General features: G+C 36.8%; 2 protein-coding genes across 6 annotated transcripts in view; one reads left to right on the top strand and one right to left on the bottom strand.

Moving 5' to 3' along the window:
• The window catches only part of LOC139987931 (trace amine-associated receptor 9), a 117,814-nt gene that overhangs the window by 85,849 nt on the left and 17,446 nt on the right, over positions 1-14,519 (bottom strand). The window lies entirely within an intron of this gene.
• Prom (prominin) overlaps positions 10,533-14,519 on the top strand; it is a 31,584-nt gene continuing 27,597 nt past the window's right edge. Inside the window, exon 1 of the mRNA XM_072006260.1 lies at positions 10,533-10,668. Within this exon, the coding sequence (XP_071862361.1) occupies positions 10,533-10,668 (136 nt within the window). The remainder of the gene's footprint in view (positions 10,669-14,519) is intronic.

The raw sequence follows: 14,519 nt of genomic DNA, 5'->3' as shown, positions 1-14,519 counted from the left end.
GGCTTTCGCCGGGGTCGCTCCACGGTGGATGCTGTGAAGCGGATGAGGAGCATGGCGGAGGACATGGTTTCCCGCTACGGAACGGCGGTAGCGGTCTCCCTGGACGTCAGCAATGCCTTCAACTCTATCCCCTGGGCGAGGATAATGGAGGCTCTGCGACATTTCGAGGTGCCGGCGTACCTGGTTGAGGTCATCGGAGCCTACCTAAACGATAGGTGGATCACCTTCACTGGGAAGAACGGGGAAGAGAGAAGGCGCGTGGAGCGCGGCGTCCCACAGGGTTCGGTGTTGGGACCAATCTTGTGGATCACGGCCTACGACTCCGTCCTTCGATGCCCGATGCCCCCGGGCACGGGCTTGGTCTGTTACGCCGACGATACCTTGGTGCTAGCCGGGGGACGGTGGTGGAGCGAGACCGTGATTCTCGCGGAAGACGCTGTGGCATGCGCGGTGCACGCTATTCAGCGACTGGGATTGAACGTGTCGCCGGCCAAGTCGGAGGCCCTATGGTTCTTCGACCGCCGCCGCAGGGGATCCCCTCCCGATGGTTTGTCCGTGGCCATAAATGGCGAAGCGGTGCCGGTGAAGTGTCGTATGAGGTACCTGGGCCTCACCATCGACAGTCGGTGGACGTTCGGACCACATTTCGAGCTCCTGGTCCCGAGGGTGACGGCTGCAGCCAACGCCTTGTGCGGCCTTCTTCCGAATATAGGCGGAGCAGGGTCGGGAGTCCGCCGACTCTACGAGGGAGTGATCCGGTCCCGGGTCCTCTATGGGGCACCGGTGTGGGCCCAAGACCTGATGGCCAACCGTCGCAGTCGTACCCTGGTGAGGAGACTGCAAAGGACGATCGCTATCCGAATAGCCAGAGGATATCGAACAATATCCTACGAGTCGGCGACAGTGCTGGCGGCGTCCCCCCCCGTTCGAGCTGCGGACCCTCGAGCTCTGTCAGGTGCATGAACACCTGAGGGCACCGCCTTCGACGGTGGCGCTGTCGCTGGGCGGCCTCTCGGCCTCGAACGTCCGGGAAGAGGCAAAGCTGGAGATCTGGGAGCGGTGGCGCTCCCAGCTGATGGAGGAGGACGCCAGGCGGCCACACCGAGCCGTCCGCGCCGTGCTTCCCAATTGGGAGGCTTGGAGAGATCAAGGCGGGGTTCCGCTCACCTTCAGGACGACACAGATGCTCGCCGGACACGGGTTCTTCGGTGAGTACCTGCTGAAGATCGGGCGGGAGGTGACGTCCACCTGTCACCACTGCGGGGAAGAGGAGGACACGGCACAGCACACGCTGGAGTTCTGTCCAGCGTGGGCGGAACCGCGACGCGTCCTGCAGCTCGACATCGGCGAGAGGTTGGCTCCGGAAGCGGTCGTTGAGGCCATGCTCCGAGGGCCCCGGGAGTTTAACGCTGTCCGCGCCTACTGCGAGGAGGTTGTGCAGAGAAAGGAGCGGGCAGAGAGGGACCGGAAGAGAAGAGCCGATCCCAGTAGATCATCGCATCAACGTCGCAGGGGCTCCGTACGACGCAGGGGCGCGGCGCCGCCGTCGCTGCCCCGGGTGCGCCAGATTAGGGGACGTGGCGCTAGGAGGAGTGGTTCCCCCTAGCTTCCCAACTCAAGCCGGGATGCCTCCCTAGACAACTACAACGGCAGGGAGATAGACGACGAGGCTGCACTCGGTAGTGATTCGCAAGAGACCCCGGGTGCACCTCCGAACGTCGGGATGACCACCGTGGGGTTTTAGTCGGTAGGAGTCCGACACTACACGGTCGTTGCTACGCAGCGCCGAGTGTCCATGAGGATTTCCCCACGATAAAAAAAAAAAAAAAAAAAAAAGTAGTCTCTAAAATGTACTATTATACAAATCAGAATTTACGTTTCTGAAGGATTTGCGTCAGTGCAACAATTGAAGCATGAAATTGAATATGCTTTACGTGGCCTCCGACCGATATCAGATCTTGTTGAAAAAATCTTTAAAAGCTTGAAAATCAAGTTACGAGTAAGTTCACGTACTACTAATGGTGGCCATATAGAAGTACGTGCACGGACACGCATATTAAGAAGCATTAATGAGAATGGTGCTATTTTATGGGTTTGAAGAAGGAATGGAAGACGAAGATACTAAATAAAAAATATCACGAATATACTGTCGGAAACATAACTGTAGCGAAAAATATTTGATTAACGTTCATAAAAATTTAACATTACCCTTCAAAAAGAATGATTTTGTAGATCAATATCTTATGCTTGAACTGAAAGTCGAGATCACTTTTACAGCATATCCTTCTAACAGGTTTTCATCAATTTTGGAAAAAATTTCTTGTATAATCCGGAATGTATATGTTTTTGCATCGTGTTGTTACAATATCGGCAGTTAGCTAAAAGAGTGACATATCTAAAAAGAAGTTTTTCGGGAAATCGATTTTAAATGGAAAATTACTAATAACTTGGTCATTTAGAAATTGTAAATTTTCTTTAAAATCCAATACACAATAACATCTTCATATTTCAATAATTTTCATCGACCGTTTTTGCGCTTTAAGAGTCTTTAATAAAATATTGTTAAAGCGATAGCATCGAGTAGTCGCGTTAATATCAAAACGTGCTTTATTATTATATTGCTGCTATGCAATTTAAACATTGCTTACATTTCTCGAGTAATGGATTTAGTAGAATATTTGTTTATAACAAGCCAAAAAAATTATTGCGATCTATTTTTCTTCACAATCACGGAAGATATAAACAATTCTTTTTCTTTTTTTCTGATAAATTGAGATTAGTTATCTTTTTTTTTCTTCTTTTTTGTTAAATTGGAACTAGTACAGTTTGCTACAAATCATTTTAATTATTAAGAGATTTTTCAATTTTTGTTTCAAATGATATTGCAAATGATATTTCAAACAGTGTTTTAGACGATGTTTTAAACGCATTCATGTTTCTGACATGCGGTTCTGGCGAAGTCAATCAATTTCATTCAGTCTAGCTTCACTGGAATCCCAGAAAGATTAAGGAAAGAAATACTAAACTAGAACACTCTATATAGTTATTTCTCTTCTGTCAGAAAATGTAATATCTGTCACAATCCTTGTACTGTCGTGTGCAAAATGAAGAATATTCTCTGTTCTCGGGAATTTAGTTCCGTAACATTAAACAAATATACACTTGAATAGTTATACACATAATATCAAAGAGTTATTTCATTAAAAAGTACATATTGCACAACAACGAACGTTTATTCAGTATTTATTTAAGCTTTGACTTTTACTTGTATAAATAAAATTATATAATAGGCGACTGAAAATATGTACATTTTTTTAGGAAAGAAAATTAATATTTTATACTTCAAAAAATACTCTTAGAAAAGATATTAAGAAAAATATCGAAAATATAACTACATGTGGAACATTTCAGAACATATTACATTTAACAGAATTATTTAACAATGAAAATTGTTTCTAAACAAGGAATTGGGTTACGTAGATAACTTTATGTATTATATAAAACATAATTATACTACATAGAATATTATAAAAACATGGTTTTGTTAATTTTCGACTAGAACTAAAGAAAACAAATAACGAGATACGAATGTATTGGAATTTCGATTTTTCATGACGCAACAAAAATTGTTCGGATCATTTCGTCTTCTAGCACTTCTTCGTTTCATGCGTTTTATCGATTTTAGTATCGCTCTACAACCAATCTCAGAGAATAACATTTTTCTACACATACAATCCCCAATATTCACATACATTTTTACTGATTTTTTTTCACCATAGCCAGCCCTATTCCAAACATTAACCAAATTCAATTCCAAATGTGTTTATTCCTTCCTTTTTTTCTTCAAAAACTTTAACATTTTGATAATCTTAGATCTTACTACAAATATATATTTGCTCTTAATCACTGTTTTCACTGCTTTTCACATTCTAATTTCTAATTTCTAATTTTTTACTGTTCCTTGGTAATCCAAATTAATTGTTACGCTTTACGTGAATTTACCGTTAAGTGGCCTAATATTTATGAACGAAGGTATACACAATTATAAAGGATATTTTCTTATCTGATTTTCTAAATCCTACTCATTGTGTATCTTACGTATTTCCTTCATGGTTCTAAAAGTTTCAGAATCTTTATTCAAATTCGCTTTTCCATGTTTATCGACCAGCCACATTTTGTATGCTCTATTATGCTCCACTCTCGTCGCACATCAGATATGTAGCTATTATATTTAATAACCCAGGTAAAGTATGTATACATATAATAGAACCGAAGACAATACAGTACAAACTTATCTACCTTATAATACGTAGGAATGTTTAATCTCTTTCTACTGACGATCGTAATGCGAATGCATCTCTGATCGTAATCGCGATACAACTTTAAGATTAATATATATGCTTCGATTTTAAAATCGACTGAAAATATACAATGACTCTTCTTCTGGCTCTAAAGATTCGTTTTTGAGAAAGTCAATTTTGAAAATGTACTAAATTCACATTCGTTCGAGTGATTAGTATGATCAAAATTTATCAAAAGAGTCTGTTCGATCGTTCGCGGAGAGACGCGGTCGCGGTAGATCGCGCCAACAGGAGTCGTAAATTCTCCTTACGATACGATGATCGACGTCACGAATCAGTTGATCCCCTATTTTCGATTAGGATAATAAAGATGGCTGAACTGATGATAACACTGAGTTAATAAATTAAAATATACACTTTATTCCAACAACTTTGAAAATTTAAGTATTTACGCGTGGTGCGTGTTCTCAGCCAAGTGTAACTAACAAATTAAGATGATGACTGATCAATGAATGGAATATCAGTTAAGATAATGGATAGTTCAGTGATTCGGATTCAGTCGGATTCGTTGATGGCAATTTTGGCTAGGAAAGTGAGGGCAACGGTTATCTCTGCTATCTACTAATCGGATAAGGAAAAGGCTAATGGGTAAAGATGGGTGCTAGCCGTCCCCAATAAAAAGTCGCTTTCCTGTGTATTCTCGGAATGGACACTAAGTCTAAAGTTTATGAATCTTAAGTTTATGGTGGGTCCTTTATCCTAAGATTATTGAGAATATGTAATAAAGTTATTCAAAGTCATCTAGCGACCATCCTGCCCGGGGTATGGATTGATTTCTGTAGAGCCATTAAAGATTTGAATAATTTAATGGGATAATAGTCTTCTGTAATGCGATTAAATTTACCGTTTACACGGGATATTTTTTGACATCATTAAAAATAAGGAACAAGTTGGATTTCGTGAGTTGTTCGGGAAGAGTAATATTTTCTAAATTTCTCTAATAATTTGTCATGAGAATGTTAACATTTCAATATTTCTTTGAATCTGTCTGGTGAAAGCCTGACTGTACAAATTCAACTGGAATACGTGGGTGACCACAATTTAGGAATAGGTTACGGTTATACCATAATATACATTCAATGCAATCAGAATACCACATATAATTCGGCAAATTTTATAGGAAATAATATGTGTATAGCAATGGAAAGAATTAGAAAAAATTATCCCCTTTCATTATTTAATTTTTAATATAGATACAACAAATCTAACCATCTCGATATTAACGACCGTAATTAACTTCGCTTTCATATTTCAAATAAAACTTCTCATTTTCTATTTTGGCATCTTACATCGTCATTTCCGCAACTACTTTCATTAATATTTTCCGTTACTACATATTTCTAATGTTATTGCAATCACTACTATCATTCATGATAAAAATAAAAAAAAATAAGACACTTGAACAACTACTATCACCTAAACTAAAGACATTTTTAATTAATAAAAAAAGTGCAACTTCAAAAATATAATAACCATACTTTCTTTAATAGCACCGTTGGACTGAGTGAATGTAGATTTACTCAATATATTTCACAGAACTAATAATTTAACAGAAAAACGATATAAGCAATATTGAAACAGACGTAATAATTCACTGGAACAGTAGAGAACAAAAGGAAATCGCCCATATATTAAATAAAATCACACAGCATCAAAGGTACTTTTATACGGCCATAATAAAATTTCCTTTCAAACCATTATGAGAAAAACAAAAAGGAAGAAAACTGAAACCAGAAAGAAGAAATGTCCGGAGGCAAATCACGGCATAGGGTATAACGGCCCCCTTTTAATTATTGCGAAACCTACGGCTACTGAGACTCGTTCCGGCTCGTTAGTTACGTACGTCCTCGTTATTCAACTCTTGCTATCGATTTTTCTTCATTTGCGTTTTCTAAGTATTTCCGCCGATTCCGAATTCTTAACTTTCACATCTTCTCTGCATACCGATTTAACACCATGGACATATCTCGTCCAATTTATTTTACCACTCAGCCTTCCATTCATCAAAATCTTTCAACGTACATATAATAGAATTGGAGACTATAAGAATAGGAGTTTCAACGGTTTTCAATATTTACGTACTATGCTTCGTTTCATATATTACTGTACGAAAATCTCAAGCTATTTTAAATAATAACTGTTGAAGTAATTACTTGAAGAAAAACTACATCTTTCCTTTTCGTATACCTGCGACCCGGATACCGTTATTACCAGGACAATAGAATTTAGAAAGACAAAACAATTCAAAACCGGAAGAGACCCATAAGTAGATTGTTATTGCTGTTTCTTGTAGCCTTCAACAGTGGCTAACAAAAATGTTTTGAACACTCATAGAAACTTTTTATGATTATATTATATGTATTATACAAAACATAATAATACATAATGTAATTACATAAATTTTCATTAATAATATTATTAGATACGTTGTATAACTGAATAATTTATAATAAATAGCTTATTTCATTAATACGATATCGTTTCCAGCTAGGAGCACATTGATTGGTCTCTATTAAAAATTCTAATTACCAATCAGTGCGTCTAATGAATACCACGAAGGTGGAGAGATAGTACCTCGGCTAACACGATATGGATGAAATTTTAGCAACGGTGCAGAATTTCCTCCAGATCGAACCCTTCCGTCTCTGCTTCGTAACAGCTAAGTTTCTGATTTACTAAAAAAATAAAACCTAAGCAAATTTGATAGTTTGGATATTTCCTATATATTTTCGCATGTTTGGTGCACTCTGTGTACTACAATGCCTTTGAATTTCACCAAAATGTATAAATACTCGCATCTTACTAATAACTTATTACGATGTTAAATTTTAAACTTCCACGATGATTAGATGACATTATTTGTCGTTCTTCGAGCTTCATCTTTTTTTCGATATTTTTAAAAGTATTTTGTGCAAGGAGACGCGAAAAAGTAAACTGGAACATTCACGAAATATCGGTACAAAGTACAACGTACTATTACAATCACGATTAAAATCTGGAGAACCAAAACTATATAATTTATTAGAGTGTTTTACGATTTATAATTATTTATAATTATTGAATTATTGAAATTATGATTTATAATTACTAAATCAAATAATTACATATAAGTATATATATCCTTTAAGAATTCTGTCGAATTTCTAAATCATGTTATATATAATGCCCATTATATGTATACTAATTCATAGAACAAAGGGAAGGTTAAACTGCCAATTGAAATCATCCCCAACGAGTACTTTGTATCAACCCGACATTCCTAACGGTAGTAAGCATAAACCCTCGGTATAGACGAGTTAAGAGATTGCAAACCGTTATGGGAGCAACGGCTAGTGCTACTACTATGTACGTGAGTTTATAATGCACCAATTGGTACGAAAAGATTAAGCTGTACGTCAAAGGCACAGAAAGATACTCAATTTTTCTCATATAGCGTAGATCTCGTGATAAGATCTTCAATATTGCGCCGTACGATATATTTGTGCCGATTTTTCTAAATTACTTTTCTAACAACTATATTTGTTCATAGTATAAAAGTTATATCAACTAATATGTATTTTCTGCAGATTAATACTCCACTGTCCCCCTAAGTAGACAAATATTTTTAATTAACTGATTTAATAATTCTATGATTAATTTAAGACAATAGAAAATAAGATATATCTGCGGAATTTTATATTTTTCCTTATTCGAAAAAACAAAACTGCAGTAGAGAAAATGTTGGAGCCGTGAGAGACGAGTTTTCTGGACTACTGGTGCACACATGATTCTTTGTCTTGAGAAGTTCCAGAACTTTGCAAGGAAATTTATTTAACGTTCATTGTCCCCTCAAAACTCTATACTCGACAGGAAACAGACGCGTTACAAGTCCAGGTTCCCAAAGGGTCATATACCTTATCGGTAACTCGTTCGCTCTTAAATTGACCAAGCCCGTAGGAAAATCTCGCACAGTTGCCAAAGTGTCCCCCTGATTACATTCGTATCCCAACTCCCAGGGAAAACACGATATGGGTCAAATAGGACAGGGGTGTGCTACTACCGTTCTAGCTTCTTCGTCGCATTCTTGTTATAGTGAAATCAAGTGTCTATTAGTATAGTGAAATCAATGTGTCTCAAGGCTCAAAGTCTCGAAGCAGCTGCGGAGTTTACTGTGAATAAATGTAATTAAATATAAACAGTTATTATCGTATTATCGGAGGAAAAAGCTCTGGGGAAAACCTCATTGTACCACAGGTAAAAGGCAATGTAAATACGGACGGATGGGCCATATACCCAAGGTCGTTTACAACAAAGGGGTAATTAAGAAAGGTATGCTTGACCATGGGCCATTCACATCCGTGCGCATACCAAATCTTGGTATAAAAGAGAGGTGTGCAGAGCGTTGTGAACACTACAGAGACTAGTGCAGAGAGTTGCGGACAGAATTGCAGACAAAGTTGTACAGAGTGTAACCAGAGAGAAGGTGTAAGAGATTTTTATACTCCCTTATTCTACAATTGGGAGCCCGAGCCAGGATTAAACAAAACATTTTACAGAACTATTTGTGTGGTGATTGTGAAACTGTGTTAAGATCAATGGAATCATCATTCACGATGAGCGAAGAATCAAGCGCGGATAATAGCACTGTTGATATCGCAGAAAGTTGTGTTGTGAACGATAAGCTAACGAGAATCGAAACAATGGAAATTGTGGAATTGCAAACTGAACTTAAAAAGCGAAGATTAAAAATAACCGGTGAAAAGAAAGTATTACAAAATCGTCTGAAAGCTTTCGTTGCCTTAGAAATCGAGCACGGTGAAGATGAGGAAGAACAAGAAGATGAACCAGAGCACGACGTGTTCGAAATACCCGAGAGAGCCGACAACAAGAACGCGCATACTACAATGTTTAAGGATGTGGCAAAGTCCATGATCACGTTCAGCGGTGACGACGATGTCGGTGTGCAAATGTGGTTGTCGGAGTTTGAGCGAGTGTGCGATCTTTACAATTGTTCTGATGCGCAGCGCGTAAAATACGCAAAGAGTCTTTTACGTGGTTCGGCGAAATCGTTCGTCGGACGCGAAAGATGTTGTACGAGTTGGCCAAAAATGAAAGAAATACTGAGTATACAATTTGAGGAAACTGTGGACATGTACGAGGTGCATAAAGAGTTGTTGCATCGAATCAAAGACGAAACTATATGCAGAGGACTGAATGATAATCCGACGGTGATCCTGCCCAAACCACTGCAGGCTCAAGTAGTACGATTAATTCACGGACGTGGCCACTTAAACATTGCTAAAACGGAGGCGCTAGTAAGGAGGCAGTACTGGTTTAAGGGAATAAGCCAGATAGTAGAAAAAGTAGTGCATAGATGCAGTGAGTGCAGGCTTGCGGAGGAAGAACGAGAACGACGCCAACAACTGGGGTTGCTAAGCCCCAACGAAAACATCGAGTTGCCAAACGATACGTATCATATCGATTATCTCGGACCATTGCCCATTACGACGAAAAATCATCGGTATATCCTCGTGGTGATTGATGATTTCTCAAAATTCATCTGGCTGTATTCCACAAAGTCGAAAAGTTCCGCCGAGGTCATTAGTTGTTTAAAGAAGCAGTCTGTGAATTTCGGAAATCCAAGACTAGTTGTTAGCGATGACACAACGACATTCACGTCACAGGAGTTTAATGACTATATCATTCAGGGAAACATGGAACAGGTTTTGACTGATAATGGAATGCCAGGGGCAAACGATCAAGTGGAAAGGGTAAAACGAATGCTTATTCCCCTGCTGAAGAAGTTGTGTTCCGTAACGCAAGACGAGTGGTATAAGCATCTAGATACGATACAGAAGTATTTGAATGCGACTCCCACTAGAAGTACGAACGTTACCCCATTTCAACTGATGTTCGGAACACGGATAAGGTTGCCAGACGATAGGCGGATCTGGCGGCAGATCGAGAATAAGTGGGCTGGGATGTTCCAGGAGGAAAGTACTCTGGTGCAGGCAGAAGCAAGGAGAAGTCTCAATGAGATTCGGAACGATAATTGGTGGTTTTAGTAACGTAAAATGGCGATAGCGTACAGGACGGAAGATCTAGTGCCGATCAAGATGACGCAGGCCAGTCTCGGACTGAAGATCCAGTCGAAGTTCCTTGGGCCGTACCGCGTAATGAAAGTTCTGCGGAATGATCGCTACATTTCGCAACGGGAAGGCGAGCACGAGGAGCCGAAAACAACCACATGGTGGCGTACCACATAAAGTTATGGTACTAGATTTTCTCACCGTCACCAATTTCACTAGTAATACTATCGACGAAGATAGTTAGTATAAGATAGTATAGTCTGTAGGGCGGTAATCACAGTACATCACACAGTACAGAAAATATAGAGATTATATATTATTATATATTATTATAGAAATTTTTATATATTATTATATTTTATTATAGAAATTTTTTCGTACAACGCTTCGTTCCAGAGAAAATCGAGCTTGAAAATTTGTCAAATGTACTTTAACTTAGCTAAGTACCGACTAGATAATAATGAATAAATAATCAGCAGTAGATTATTATACACGCGAAATTAAATCAAAAATATAAAATAACATTTTTCCATTCAAGGTCTCGTTTTCAGAAAAAACAGTTTAAACGCATGTGCATGTGACATATTTTCAAATTTTTTTCTTAGAAGTGAAGCATCTTATGAAAACACGTTATTGTACATTTTTTACTTATTTTCACATGTAGTTTAAACCCCTCTCAATTACTTATTCGTGTTCAATCCAGAATTAGACTAATTTATGTATACTTATCAAATCTTCAAAGTTGATGTTCACTACTACGATTATCGCTTCAACTTGTACTTCGATGATAAGGACGGCGATTTCTGATCTAAGAAAGACGTCAAAATTTTCAATTAGTTCGATAATAAAAAATGTAGAAATTAATTTCTGCGACACACATTATGGGGAAGGTCGAAAGGTTAACACATTCGGACGACAGATGCGTTCATACAATGTATAACACCCAAGTGTCGAACAGTCACATGGAACAAATTTTCGTTCTCAAGCCTGGAAAAACCCGAGACCTAACTTTCTTCGACCATTAAAACTTTCATTCATCGTTAAAACCATTCTCCATCTTCTCCTTAGCATTGTTCGTTTCTACTACTTCTTGCCACCATCTCCGTTTTAAACTACTAGAAATATTTGTAACATTTCAATGCAAGAATCTTGTAAGTAATTTGCCAGGATATATTATAAACTCGCTTCAACACATTCATTTTCTAAATCTAACTATCCTAAATTGGTATTTATGATATATACAGTTAGTCAGAAAAGTTTACATACAACTCGAACTTTAAGTATTTGACTTACCGAGACAAACCAGAAAGGCAAATTATCACAGAAACGTACACATTTACAGATCAACTTAGAATGACTTTAAGTTTTAATATAGCAATGTATCTCCAGAATTAAAACAATGTATAGGAAAGCTCACATAGCTCACGAAAGTCTCTTATACTGCAAATTATAAAATCTTTGATTTTGTCGGTGAATGAAATTGGAAATCTACGATGTTATATTATGCCCATATGTTAAGAATAATCAATTTTTTAACAAGAAATAATGACGTGAAAATATAAGTATATATAAATATAAAATATATACAACGTAGGAAAGTTGTATCAGATTGAAGTAATATAGTGCTAAGTTAGAATAGCGTAAGTTTTAAGTATGAAAGCTTTTGTAACTTTATGAATGAAGAAGAATGTATTCACAACTCGAGACAAAACGTACTTGTAAATTTAAAACACTTTATGAACATGAATTGAACATTCAAATTAGCATATACTAACAGTTTGAACGACAGAGATTCAATGTCATATTGGAGTGTTGAAGATTATAGAGTATATTATCGATTTCTTAGAAGAATAACACAATAAATAATAGTTATGTAAAATAAAAATATTAGTGTACATCTATTTTAAAAACTGAAATAGATATCATAAATGTAAGTTAAAAATTGAAATAAAAAATTAAAATTTTTAAATGTGTAATTATTAATTATTCTACTAATATAATTACTGTCTCCAAATTAGATTAAATGTTTTAAAAACATATGATTAAATAAGAAACAATTATTTAAGTCCAATAAAGTGCTGCTTGAAATAAATATTAGGCTTTGTATTGGTGGAACTACCAACTTCATAGAACTTTCTAATGAAATTGAAGTACATTGAGAAAAATGAGCAACTGTGATCGGAAAATTGCTTTCTCTGCAGGATATAAGTAATACACAGGCTTTTAAGAGTAGTACCTTTGAATCGATTTTATTATACATCATTTAAGCAGTGATTTTAATTTGTTTTAATTGTTTTTATCTCTACGTACTCTACTTAATTAAAGAAGATACAGCAAATTCTGTCTCATAAATATTGTATTTTCATGATAAACAAAATTTTTTGTAACTGAAATTATTTAAGATTCACATAGATAGAAGGTTCTCTCATATATTTTTGCACGTTACGTATACAATATCATTGTTACGAAAAAACTCTATTTAGATTTACAAACTGCAATATATCGTTTACATTTCCGTATCATAAACAAAATGATATGTAAATAAGATAAAATGAATAAAAAATGTAGAAGCAGTACGGTGTCCAAATATTAAGGTGAGTAACTATATATATATTGCTTGTTATAAGAAATTGAGTAATATCGATTGAGTACCGATGATGAATTTCGAAACCCAGTTTGATAATAAATCACAGTTGTAGTGAGAGTGTAGTGAGGAGGAAAGATAAATATGGACGAGAATTCAATCCAAATTAGCTTTATAATGTCAGAAATTAATAAACGAAGAAAACGATGCAAAGCAATTTCCTATCAACAGTGAAGATTCAGTCTCAGAAGCAGTGGATGCATTTAGATGAGAAAATTAAGCTTTTTCGTGAATGGAGCATTCGTACTTTCTCCTTGCAAATCATCCACTGCTGCCTTCACCCTAACGGAACAAACAAGTAGAACGTACGACAGGATAATGGCTTGAAAGATATCCCTGTAAGAAAGGGGTAACTTCTATATTACAGTCTTCGAACGTTGCGCCCTACCTTAAGTAACAACTTAATGGAATCGTTAAGAATAATGGCAAGAGTCACCCCTCTGCATTGGAACACTCGGATTCATTCACAGTATTGATTACTGGAAGTAAAATATACATATATATATACATATGTGTGTGTGTAAATGTATATATATATATATATAATATATATATATTGTATATATTGTATATATATGTATATAAATGTATATATATATATATATACATAGCTTATCTTGTAAAATTCTACGCAACTTGATAAATGGACTAAACAATTTAATAAATCATAAAATAAAATTGTTAAATTTTGAATCTTCCTAATATTCCTTTTAAGTATTAAAATGTATTTGAAAGTATACATAGATCATAACATGAAATTTTCTTTATACAAAATGTTCTCGTCACATAGAATGCTTACAAAATACTGAACGCTGTCAGTGCAGAAAATTTTGGATAATCTCTTTTGTTCAAGAAGCTAATCTCCAAATCTCAAACATTGCCCATACGTGTACATTGATCAATTAGCGGTAAAAAGATATGAATGGGAAGTGTTTGGTATAAAGATAATGTTGTATTTACGAATAGAATTATGTGCATCTATTTCCGTCTCGAGGTTGCAGGATCCGAATTAACCTTGATAGTGCATGATCCTATCGTGAATATTGCCCATACAGGACAAATGGTTTGATCGGATAAACGATGGGCCAGTTCAATATGTTCCAACTTATCGACTATTGACTTCAATCGTTCTGTTTGCCATTCGAATGTGGCTCACCGAGAATTTGAATATGACCCCATAATTATACAAACGACACATTTATCCAACATTTTTTATTGACCCCCTAAAACTATCCAATCAAGTTACGAATTTATGTTTTCCACTATTACAGAAGAAAAACGAAAAATACTAAATGTAATAGGATAGATGGAGAAGGATGAACAAAGAGAATGAAAAGTAAGCGGAGATAAGAGAAAGATATAAAGCCGGAAGGTCGTCCTATGCCGTTATATAAGGACTATGTACAATAAATAGTAGTGAAAATAATAATTGTTTTATAGACGGTT

This window comes from Bombus fervidus, chromosome 6 (genome assembly GCF_041682495.2).
Source record: "Bombus fervidus isolate BK054 chromosome 6, iyBomFerv1, whole genome shotgun sequence".
Taxonomy (NCBI): Eukaryota; Metazoa; Arthropoda; class Insecta; order Hymenoptera; family Apidae; genus Bombus; species Bombus fervidus.
Note: the sequence above shows the minus strand (reverse complement) of the source record. Positions and strands in the feature narration are given on the sequence as shown.